Source organism: Panthera uncia (genome assembly GCF_023721935.1).
Source record: "Panthera uncia isolate 11264 chromosome B3 unlocalized genomic scaffold, Puncia_PCG_1.0 HiC_scaffold_1, whole genome shotgun sequence".
NCBI lineage: Eukaryota > Metazoa > Chordata > Mammalia > Carnivora > Felidae > Panthera > Panthera uncia.
This window is the reverse complement of record NW_026057582.1, coordinates 119,984,202-119,997,038: the sequence shown is the minus strand read 5'-3', so window position 1 is coordinate 119,997,038 and position 12,837 is coordinate 119,984,202. Positions and strand designations below refer to the sequence as shown.

Below are 12,837 nucleotides of genomic sequence, written 5' to 3'. Positions count from 1 at the left end.
GTAAATAAACCTAATTAATTTGATACCAGTCAGGGTTTCCAAACTTTGAGCATGATACACTTGTGAGACATTCTCAACATTCTTCAGACAATTGTTGTATGAAACTCTCATTTCAGAAATGCCGTGAGTCTGAAGAATGTTTTAGACTAAAAAGAGCAAAGAAATCCTTCCATTGTTCTAATGTACCATTCTAAAGGGTTTTCAATTTGACTTACCTAAAAGACAATTTCCTACAGTAAAATATTTGGCTAAGTAATCTAAATAAGAACTTGAATAAATGAGTGATGCACATCACTCCCCCAAACCCAAATTCAGTCATTTTCTGTGATTCTAGGAAATCTATACTGAAACCTACTGTTTACTCTTTGTAACTGAGAATATTTATAAACCTAGGTAAACAAATCCTTAAATCAAAAGGATATGACATCATGATCACATCACTAAAATATTTACCAATATCTGGATTGAAGATTTCCTCCACAACCAGCTGAAAAAATTCTTTGGAAACACCTCCCTCATCAACTCCTTGTTCTCCTTCAAATTCCACATACAACTGTTTCTTCAAGTCTGCAGGATTTTCCATAGCGATCATCTCTAGCTAGTGAGTGAAAAGATAAAGTGAAAAGAAGGTGACTGCCAGTTTAAGGATGAAAGCAAAATAAAAATAAGTAGAAAAAATAAAAAGGATTCAGGCTATGGAGCAAATAAAAGATACTGACTTTTGGTTTGTTTTAAATGGAAACAGGAAGCAAACCAGTAAAAAGCCAGTAAAGGCAAAGATTCAGTCTCACAGATAATGGAAAAATAGGACAGAAAAGAAATCGGCATAGAATAATAAAAGAGTTACTTTCTAACTATTGATTTGTCATGAAATTAACATATAGTAGAAAATTAAAATTAGATTTTCTGTTACTTCTGTGTAACAAACCTGGGCTCTAAAGGTTAGGACATGGAAAGAAGTCAACACAGCCAAATACATAAGTGACTACTCAAACTAAATCATTTCAGCAAAAACAACAGAGTACAGAAGTTTGACTTCAAGTTTGTTTGCTAATAAGTTTTTATGTTTAATAGAATAGAAACTAAGGAATTAAGTTTTGTTATCTATTAAGCCATGAATAAAATACTTTCAATTAAGAGAAGAAACATATTGGGTAAGTAGGGAGCAGCTTATGGTCTCTTATAGCACTTAGTACAAACTGCCACGTCTTGATGGAACCTAAGACATCTTATATATACTTTTTTTGAAAGCAGATGAGATTTACGCTTGCTTATATCCTTACTCTTAATTTCTTACTAACAGTTACATTTTTCAACTATAAATGTTTACTACTTTTTTGAATCTATAGAATAATACACAGTAAGTGATCTCAGTCATTAAGAGATTAATCAGAAAATATACACTAAATACTAATGTGAACTATTTATACTTCCAGTTTTTAATGTATTTGAAATTTACTAATAGCATGCCTGATCACCCGCTTTATTTGCTAAATAGACCTAAAATGCCTTCTGGCGGTTAAAAAATTTGAAATTTGCCAAAACAGTATTTACGAGTGTTCAAGTTATTCCAACCATTGCAACTAGAATTTTAAAAATGGTTTTCAGCAATGCAAACATCATCAAAACAACTGTACTATAGTCCTCAAGCAATTACTTTAGGTAACAGTACTGGTTTGGACATTCTAGTATGTCTATAGAAAAATAAAATCTCAAATTCATGAATCCTGACAGTTGTCCTAGATCAATGTTTTTCAAACTGTCAACTGCCACTCGCTAGTGGGCAGCCCAATTCATTTGGTGGTTTAAAACCAACAATGGGAGGAAAGAGAATGTGTTCCACATAGTAATGGCATCAACCATTTTGTGAAACTTTTGTTTCAACTATAAGTATAGACAGATACACATACATGTATGTACCTATGCTATGTAAAATATCTCTTTCCTACTTGGGAATACAGTCAAAAAAGTTTTAAGAACAAAGGCTGAAATAATCTAGATATCTTCAACTTTTGGAGTCTGTGAATTTAGAATCTTTAGCTTTAAGAAATGTCCTGTGTAACAATGGTCTTTAATATTTACCAAAAAAAAAATTATGCCAAGTTTTTAAAGATAATTTATTTTTGTGACAGAGTGTTGTGAATTGAGACAGAATAAATACTCTGTAGTTGTTCCAACTATCACTTAACTTTTAAACTTTAAATTTTAGCAAGCGACTCAGGTAAGCCTGTTTCCTCATCTGCAGAGAAAAAAAAAGGGATAGTACTCTTCACACTGCAAAGATGTGAAGGCTTAATAAAAATATACGGAAGAGTTCTAGAGCAGACAATATTACTAAGATAACACAGCATGTTGCAACCTTTTAAAACAACTTTGATCTTTGAACATAAGATTCATAATTTGATTTTATAGCCTAGTCCCAAGTTTGAAAAGAACCTTGGGGAAAAATAGTTCCAGTTGGAAACCTGCTTCAAGCCACAGAAAATAAAGAATGCTGAGAACTAAATTAGAATTATCAGCTCCAATGTGGTTTACCCATCACGCCAACATCCTATATTGCCATGGAACGCATTCCTAGTTTCCTTCTTCCAGTTCCCACCTGCCTAGGTGTCAAAGGAATATAAGTCAATGTTTATATATATGCCCTTATAACACAAAGACAAATCTGCTTATATCAAAAGTATAATGCATTCTGAGGTGAAAAAACTGATTATCTGGTATTTAAATTATGCTTCCTATAGTCCTCTTTATTAACATGCACAAATGAGAGCTGACTCCATTATCAATGTGATTGATATCTTTTAAAGGATTCGGTGTCGATTCTACAGGATTCAGAGGCCATGTGTTGTAGTCTTAGTTCCACCTAAGACACCTCATAGGACACTGAAACAAATTTATCTTCATTCCTTTTTTTTAGAAAGATGTTCCTAATACCTTTTTTTTTTTTTTCTATAGAGAAAGAGAGAACATGTGAGCAGGGGAGAGGGGCACATGGAGGGAAAGAGAATTTTAAGAAGGTTCCACACTCAGTGCAGAGCCCAACACGGGACTCGATCCCACAACCCTGGGAACATGACCTGAGCTGAAATCAAGAGTCAGATGCTCAACCAACTGAGCCACCTAGGAGCCCCTAACTTCATTCTTATAAAATACTAAATGTCTGTCTGTCTCCATCAATCTCCACAGCGCTCTCCACCCTGAGTGCCAAAATAATTCAATATAATATTTTATAATTATAATTGTAAACATATAGCTTTATCTTTCTTTGCTTTAGTTTCATCTATAAAATGAAAATGATATAATAAAAAATTAATATATGTGAAGCACTAGATGAATTCCCTGTACAACAACGCTTTTGTTATTGTTACTTTTATTTGTACTAAAAATTCTTTCAGGCATGCCTGAAACCTAACCACCCAGATATTACAGAACAAAAATATTTCAGTAACAACACACGAATAATATATAGCACTTATGTGCCAGGGCACTATTCTCAGCACTTTACATATATCAATTCACTGCATTTTCACAACAATCTTATGAGGCCAGTAATATTATCAATCTCATTTTACAGATGAAGTCTCCAAAGTCATGAGAGGCTCAATAACTTGCTTTTAGTGTTAGTAAATAGAACAGTTCTAATCCAGAAGGAAGCTCTTAACTATTATGCCTTCCTGCCTCTCTTCAATAACTAGCAATAATCTTTTTTGAAATTATAAGTGACTTTTATTTTCTTCATGTTTTCTATATTTTCAATTAGTTTTTACAATAAACATGTATTTCAGAATCAGGATGTAGTCACATGTAAATATGTAAAAAGAATGATTTGAAAAATAGATGGCAACTGAACTCTGCAGGCAAAAATTTCCATTACCTATGTTATATACTTAATATATATAAGTATTTATATATACTATATACTTAATATATACCTAGGTATATAGTAAGTGGTTCTGTAAAATACTTTATCATTTATGTATACATGGGCAGTCTACCTTTAAAAACAATGTTTACTTTTAATTATAGCATAAAATTTGCCAGTTACCATTTGACAAAGGCCATTAAGGGGCTACATTTTTATTTTTCTTAAACACAACCACTTCTGACCCACTGTTCAATCAGAGAATGATTTCAGAACTGAATTGTAAAGGTATACAACTTTCTGTAATAAATACATAGCATTTAAAACAGAATTATGAAAATCAAAAGCTGCCTTGAATACAGGATACTTGGAAATTGAAAGCCTAGGTCAGTGAACACTCTGAAAAGGAGAATTTGTATGCATCCTTGAATTGAAATCATTTAGTATACAGACCTGTAGTTTTATATATAGGTTTTCTTAAAGTAGGGTATATTTTGTATTAATTTAATATGAAGACTGGCAAAATGCAGATTACTGGGTTAAAATAAACAACAGACTGGATGTAATAACATCTACCTCTTCCTTATATGACTTCCTCTTCTTACTAAGACTCTTGATTTCATCAATTGTTGGATAAAACGATTTTCAATTTCTGAACTTTTAATTGGCCATGATGATGAAATCCTAGAGAGATCATTTTTTAAAAAAAATTGATCTGGTATCAAAGCATTCCCAGAATACCTAGGTAGGATGACATCTTAATATAAAAATATCATACTTGCCAGATGCAAAAGCGTTAAAAGGAAAACCCTATCCTTTAAAATCTTACAGTATTCTGGGCTATTATTATTCATGACAAAGTCATCTTTACCCATAGTTGAAAAAATCCCTTAATGGTATGGATATTTAAGTAGTATTCACATAAAATAGACCTAATTCTTAAGAATGCCTACGTTCTCTAAGAATGGCTGGCTTAAAACAACTTCAACTTATTAGACTCTATGGTTAAACAGTTTGTTTACACCTTTAAGCTACTGACTGGAGCAAGATCTTTAGATTATTTAAGTATATTTAATTTTTTCATTTATCTATGAACAGATAAAGTTTTTTTTTTTTTTTTTTTTTACTATTTTACATATAAAGTTTAGATGTTTCGGTAACAGCCATATCATTTAATCATATCTGCTTGTGAGACCAGGAACCCTGAGTGCTAACAGTTCCAATCCTGCCATTAATTTATACAGGCCAGAATCTGAGATTCATTTTTCTCACATGTAACAGTAAGGAGTTTCATAAATTTCATTTTTTTAGATTATTGTATGATGCGGAGAATCTATGTAGATCTGCTTCATTCTCCTAATCTCCTTTGAGTACATAAATCAGACATGAAGTTCATTTCTTTTAGAATAAATCTTAAACAGGGGCGCCTGGGTGGCTCAGTCGGTTAAACGTCCGACTTCGGCTCAGGTCACAATCTCGCGGTCCGTGAGTTCGAGCCCCGCGTCGGGCTCTGGGCTGATGGCTCGGAGCCTGGAGCCTGCTTCCGATTCTGTGTCTCCCTCTCTCTCTGACCCTCCCCCGTTCATGCTCTGTCTCTCTCTGTCTCAAAAATAAAATAAAACGTTAAAAAAAAAATAGAATAAATCTTAAACAATAATCATCATTGCATTAAGCACAATAAAGTGAATGTACAAGATAAAATTAATCATACTCAGAACAGCACAAGATAATCTGATTCTTAAAGCACTGTAGATCAATTGTTAAATAAAAGAATCAGGTTTTATTTAAATAACTAAGGGTGTGTGTCAAGGAAAATACTGGGGGCTGGGTCAGACAGTACTGTTAGAGCCCAGAAAAAATGAATGATTTTTTTACAGGGGACTGAGCAGAACTAATTGGTAGTAGGGGGCTTTTCCTTTGTGCTTATAATCTTTATCTGTTCCAGTTCACAGTTTTGGACTTTCCTATCCAGTTCTACTCAGCCATTCCTTTCAGTCTTTAGATCCCCACTCAAAATTCTAGGATTCCCAGAACCAAGAACCTAATCTGAACCAAGTCTCAGACCACCGTCAATCCTATTTCTACACCTGCTATTTTCACCACCTTCTCAAAGACTGCCAGTTTCCCAAGTATGTACTTGTATATAAAAATGGCCTCAATAAATATGTATATATAAACCGTACCAGTTGCTATCTTCCCAAATACTGGTTTGCAGACTGGCTTTATGGGAGTATCTGCGGACATGACCAGAAATATAGATTTCTAGGCTCCACACCAGACTTCCTAATCTGAATCTCTAGAGGGTAGAACCTTGAAATTTTTCTTTTAAACAAATTTCCCATTCAGATGTGAAGGCAGTTCAGGGTATGTCATAGATGGCAATACTGTCTTCCATGATACTCATACTACTCTCCTAACATAATCTAAGATAAAAAGTATGAATAAAATTTTATATCCTTTTCCTTTGGGAATGCTTGGTCTAAGAAAAATGACAAAATATCTACTTTTAAAAGAATACACAAATAGACAAATGTTATGAGTAAAATACTATAAAAACCTTATGTTATAATTGTTTTAATTCAAATGAGCTCATAACTATCACTGTACTATTTTCTAAGAAACAATAAAAAATAGTGAAAGTGAGTCCTGGGGGAAACATTCCAGCAACTTACAGGTATGGGAGTAGTTCTTAAATGATTCTGAGATACCTACTTGTGAAAAGGCAGTTAATATTTTACCATATTTCACTGATTCTAAAATTCGCTTTTCTGTTTTTGCACTTTAACATCTCTGAAATTATGGATATACCATACAACTGGTAGCATCTCACAACTAACTGGCAGTCTTTTTTTCTTTTTTAGTAATAGTGGGTCCTACAATCAATAGCATTTAAGGTTCAATAAAATAACTGTAAACACTAATTCAGCTGTCACCAAAGATAGTTCCTCTAGAAAAAACTCCAGTTAGGAAATAATCTGCTAGTCTGGTCTGAATTACACGGTATGAGAAGGTGGCAAACATATTTTTCATTAAAAAAAAAATCTGAAATTATCAATTGAAGGTACTACCCCTCCCTTTTCCTCCATGACAGTCAGCCTGACAATTAACTGAAAAATAAGACCTAACAGAAAACATATTCTCATTTCCTCTTCTCTTCCTGACCCTAAATTAGCAGGCCATAAGAAAGTGGTCAATAGGTTTATTTTGTTTGTCAAACTGATATAGAAGAAAGAATGAGGCTTTAAAAAAGCAAAGTAGATCCTTGAGGAATAAGATGCTAAAACCCATCAGTACTTTTGGGAGTTCAGCTGAGAGGATGTCCTTAAACTACTTTTTGTTGTAAACCTTTTACTTTTTGCTACTAAAATACTATAATTTTTATCATAATCACACATTCTATGAATATTTTTTAAAAAATAGAGCATCAATTGACTGACTCACAAGGCTATTTTGAGGATTTTATTTTTCTGGCCTTTCATATTGTTATTAAAAAAGAAAGCAAAAGAAAAAAGGGAAGAAGAGTAAAATTTGCTTAGTATGAGTATTTAGAGCCCCTAAGAAGCTTCTTGGTGGTCATGATTCATCTTTACATCTTTACTGCTTAGCAAAATGCCTCACAAAGAAGATTTCTAAATCAAACTGCTTTTGTGGACTGGTAATTTAAGTACAGGTATTATCTAGTGAATCCTAATTTATAACTGGTCAAATTATAATATTCAGGTTTTGTATAATGAAGCAGAACTCACTAAAAAAACCCAATTTCTTAGCATAATTAAAAAGTTCAGTTAATTTTATCCTAACATCTGCTTTAAAAAAGGCCTTATAAACCAAAATGATCGTTTCCTCAAAGTTCTAGATGATAGAATAAAGTAAGTATACAACAAGTACTTAAACTTTCGTTGATTCTTAGCCTTGCTTTACTAAGGGGGTGGTGGTGGGAAACAAGGCGGGGGAAGGAAAATAAAGTTGGGTAGATTTCTTAGCAGAAGGCAGATAAGGAAGGTGGACAACTTTTTTTTTAAATTCTGGATAGAATCTTATACAGAGTGATTTCACTGCTTTCTAAAAGCCAGGCACAGCTTTTGCTGGAAATAGATGAAAGAATCCCAACTCAAGAAGCCAAACATAAAATGTGTTGTTTTGGGATTTGCAGTTCTGCTCTAACAATCGAAATTCATAGAAGACTTCAATGTCCTTTTCACAAAACATCACTCACGTTTTTTAAGATACCCTACTTTCTGCTAAATTATGTAAAGTTGCTGGCTGCCTGATGATGAGTTGTTAAGTATATTATTTATGTAGCTCAAAACTACAGGAGTAAAATAAAAAGAGCATCAGAAAGCAAGCAACAATAATTACTCCAAACAATTAATGCCTCTTTCTGCCTCTGTTGAAAAACTGCTTGAGTTGTTTAAATAATGTAGAACTTTTCTTCAATACTAGAAATATATTTGATGTTTTTAAAAACCAATTAAACAAAAGAGGCATAAAAATCTCGAAAACTTTTAAGTTTCTGAGCTGTCAAACAACTTTTTCCACTGGTTAAGTTTTATGAATATTCAGATTTAGACAAACCAATTCTAATGCTAAAATATACTTTAAAATAAATACCACAATTTCCTAGTTGTGTCATGGTTTATCTTCCGCTAGTATGGAAGGTTTACTGCATCTTAATTTTAGCTGGCATCAAATTTTACTTAAAGTGGTTAAAAAAAAGAACTAGTAATGATGGGTGTATCTAATATTCTGAATACAATAAAATCCTGCAATAAAGCACCCTATGGCAAATGTAAATTTTGGTACATGATTGGCAACTGGTTTCTGTCTTCTGAACAGGCCTGCACTCTTACTTAAATGGGGGCAGTAAAATTCTTATTTTCTGCTGCGGGAAGGAATGAACAAAAGGCAACAATCTGGAGATACAGGAAGTAAGAAGGTGGGTACTTGTATTCCCAATATTCTCCTAGCTCAATCTCCCTGGATTGGGTTTATGAAACAAGGCACCATTAATTTCAAGAAATCCTGGGATAGCTGTTTTCCTAGAAGTTCCAACAAACTCCAAGACCCAGAGTAGTTCATACAGATTATTTAAGTGGTTAAGCAAATACCACAATCAGGCAGTGCCATTAAGGGGCATTATGAGTGACCCAGCAGGAACTCTTACCAGCAATGTACACTAAAGTGTCTAGATCACTTCAACTTCACAATAACCCAACTCTAAACTTTACGTCATAGAATTTTTGAATACCACTTATTATTCTATGGTATGATTTTATTGTACCACTCTTCCCAGTTAAGGCTTGACATTCACACTTATTACTGAGTGTCTCCACATTCCCCTTGTTCCTGTGTTCTAGTCTTTTCCCAACATCCACTTGTCTTCTGAATAGAGAAAAAACTTTTGGGGTTAGTTGTCAATATTTAGAAAATCTGTTCTTTTTCAAAGACAGAGTGACCATTATTTAAGACAACCAATAGTTTGTGGGACGCATTTATAAATTTGGACAGGAACAACAAAAGTATAATATTTACATTTATAATACAAAATGTCCATGTGTTCCTAAACCGTGTAATACATTTTTTTTTCAGAGTCACTTATAAAATGAATTCACTGAACTGTATTACAATCTCCCCAGCATTAGGTATGTATTCTAGTACTAATTTTTAAGCATTAGCCCAACTTACCCGGACAAGTGCATCATCTATGATATGGTCACGTCTGACTTTGAGTCTCAAATATGGATTCAACTGCTGTCCTTGAACTAAGCTGTAGAGAACAGTGATTCTTCGTTCACTGTACATGCGAATTCTATTGTCATAATATAATCCCAAATTCTTTGTGACAGCATTCAATATAAAGGGACATGTCATGAAAGAGAATTTGTTCTCTGTTTCTACTTTGAAAAAAGTATAGTCTTTATCCATTTCTAGAACATCATTCAGTGGTTCATTAATAAACTCTTCAAAAGGGATAAGTGGTTTTCGACAGTCCAGAGTTTTAACACCAAGTTCAGTTTCTAGTGGGTCCACTCGAGGACCTTTCTTGTTTCTTCTTTCCTCTCCCAAAAGCTCCTGAAGTGTCAATTCACTGGACTCAGGGATGGGCTCTTCATCATCTTCTTCATTATGATTTGTGTCCACTTCCCCACCCACTACATTTGCATAGTAAACCATTTTCAAGCACTTTGAAGCAGCAACAATAGCATCATCATCATTCACTAGATTGCGACTGTTAAATTCATTGCTTATGACCTTGTAAGTAATAAGTTGCTGAAATGTTTCCATCATTCTGCGAATCTGGTCTGCACTGTATTTAGACCACAGTCTAACCAATTTTCCTTGGGCTGCAAGGGGTAGCTTACTCATTGCTTTGCAAAATAATGGCAAAGCCATTTCCAGATATTCAGGACTGTGGAGATTTCTATTCTCCATTACAATAATGAATAAATTCAGATAATTAGGATCTCGAGAGTATACATTGTGATATGTCAAGTCACATTCCACATTAGGTGACAAATATACAAGTGCATTGAGAAAAGCAGTTTCTATTTTTTCATTAGAGAGTAATCTGGTGTAGACCCTTCTAATGGCCTCAATATCCACAGACACATCATCAGGGCCTAATTTTTGTAAGTTGTTATCTCCTTGTGAACTATCACTTATCCTTGAAGAAGATGCTTCTGAATCTTCTTCCATAGCAGCAGCAGAACATGCAGCTTTTTCCTTTTCATCCTCATCTTTGTCTTCATCCTTTCCTTGAAGAGATTTCAGTTCTTCCTTGGTGTGTTGCTTGACTTTCCGAAAGCTCTGTACCAATGCCTCAGCACTAGAAAAAACTCTTCCAATAACACGGATTAAAGGGGAATAATCCTCTCTCTCTCTACATAATTCAAGAATTTCATATACCGTATCTTCTGTTAGGTAAGTCACATCTAGAAAATTAGAGAAAAAAAGGAGAACATTTATTTTTTAAGTATGTTTACTTTGTCTTATAAGTTCTAGTGAAAAGTAAAACAGCCAAAACATTTTGTACTCAATACCATTTATGACGTACAGCTCTTTTAAAATGTATCTAATACTTAGATTCAACAAAATATATTTTACCTATTTCTTTCCATGAAATAACAGAAACAACCTCACCCATTCTTTTACATTCTTTCATTAATACACAGCATTTAATGAGTTCAAACTCTTTTCATAATCACAGTAGACTACAGCTTTAATTTGTAAATATGTGAACCAAGCCATCATGTGATTTGACTCATCACACCTCTTTACAACCTCACTTTAGAGAAGAAACACTGTTCTTCTGAGAGGTTTCTTCCTTATTTCACTACTCTGTTCTCAAAAGACTGAGAAGGCAAGAAAGGTTCCTTCAGTATTCTCTTTGATAAACCACCCTTGTCTTACTTTTGTATTATCTGAAAATCAAACTGGTTCCTTTGGAGTCTTCATTTTTAGTTTTTTTGCAGGGTGATTATTCTGTGGGTGACTGACAAGAATTAATACACCATTTCTCATAAAACCTGAAGTTGACAAACACTGCCATCTGTAGCCAGGAATCAGGTTGCAACAAACCTTACAGAGTAACAGGAAATAGTTACAGGGTCAGGCCAAGGCTTTTCCTTCTGGCTAATGGGGCGATGCTCCCAGAATGCTCTGGAAGCTATGTGTTAAAAGTAATAATGTCACTACAGCTGCATTTCTGAATGACTGTGTGAAGCAGAATTTTGCCAACCTAGAATATCATGGCTGTCAGATGAGCTAGAAATAAATTTCCACTTTGTTTAATAAGCTAGTGCTCTTTCTAGTATCTACTTAATATTGCAGTCTAGTTGATCCTTACTTAATACAGAAAGAAGCTTTTCACCTTTTTCCATCTTGCCTTCAGAGTCTTTAAAACACCAGTAATGACTGTCCCTCTAAATTAAGCTTAATCTTTCTTGGTACTTTTCTTGTATATATAAAAATTTTATAAGGAAGATAAGCTGTTTTTGCACTTAGTTACCATTGTTTTTGCTGTCTGTAGTACTTAAATCCAAGGGAGTTTTAGTATGTTCTTCTATTATATCCATTCTCCCCCATTAAGAAATAACCCTATAAGAGGCAAAAATGACAGGAGGCAAGGAAAAGCCAGACCAAATATCAATTTATTACACATTTTCAGAATTACAGTAATGTTAATAAGTTGAAATTCGAATGAAATCACAGAAGAAACAAAAAGAAGAGAACATTTCAAGGATTTTGGAGATAAAAATTCCTGGAGACAGGGACTACTGCTGTGGTGAAAGTCTGTACCAGTTTGCTGGCATGCATCTTACTTCCTCTCACATCTGTCTCTAAATAGTAACTTAGACCTCCATTATCACCTTTTCAAATATTTTTATATTTGCTGTTTTTATATTTGCCATTATTCTCTTTCAGACAAAACCAGATAAACATATGGCTCTCATTCTCTTCACCAACAAAAATTAAATCTATACATATATCCCCTTGAGAGGAATGAAGAATAAGTCTGGAGATTATAGAATGCATAAGCTTAATTAAAAGGGAACCCCAATGGATGAAACACATTAGAACAACAAAGAAAAACTCCAAGTGTGTTCCCTCTCTTATGCTTTGCTTACTCAAACACACAAAAAAGAATATTAACATGCTCTTTTCTAAAATTCCAAGTTGTCATCTATTTAAATGTTAATTTATTTCATGCAGTTTAATCTGAGCTTTCATAATGCTTGACTTTTTCACAGAAAGCACTGAGTGCAGTGATTAAAGAGGAAACCATGTAAAACATTCCATTCAACTCCATCTCAATGCTTGGGGATATTAGACAATTGACAACTCGCAGATTCAACACATCGAATAATAGAACTCCCTGGTACTAACTAACCATGAATTTCAATTTAAAAAAGGAAAAAAAAAATTTTTTTTAAATTAAAATTAGCTTAGCTATAAATGTATTCAATTCTCATGAT

The 12,837-nt window shown here is 33.7% G+C and overlaps 1 protein-coding gene across 9 annotated transcripts in view; it reads right to left on the bottom strand.

Moving 5' to 3' along the window:
* UBE3A (ubiquitin protein ligase E3A) overlaps positions 1-12,837 on the bottom strand; it is a 96,331-nt gene that overhangs the window by 26,823 nt on the left and 56,671 nt on the right. For all 9 annotated transcript variants that reach the window (XM_049613945.1, XM_049613948.1, XM_049613946.1 and 6 more), the window contains 2 exons: positions 9,548-10,794; positions 454-598 (listed from right to left, as the gene is read on the bottom strand). In XM_049613945.1, coding sequence (XP_049469902.1) covers positions 454-598; positions 9,548-10,794 — 1,392 coding nt within the window. The remainder of the gene's footprint in view (positions 1-453; positions 599-9,547; positions 10,795-12,837) is intronic.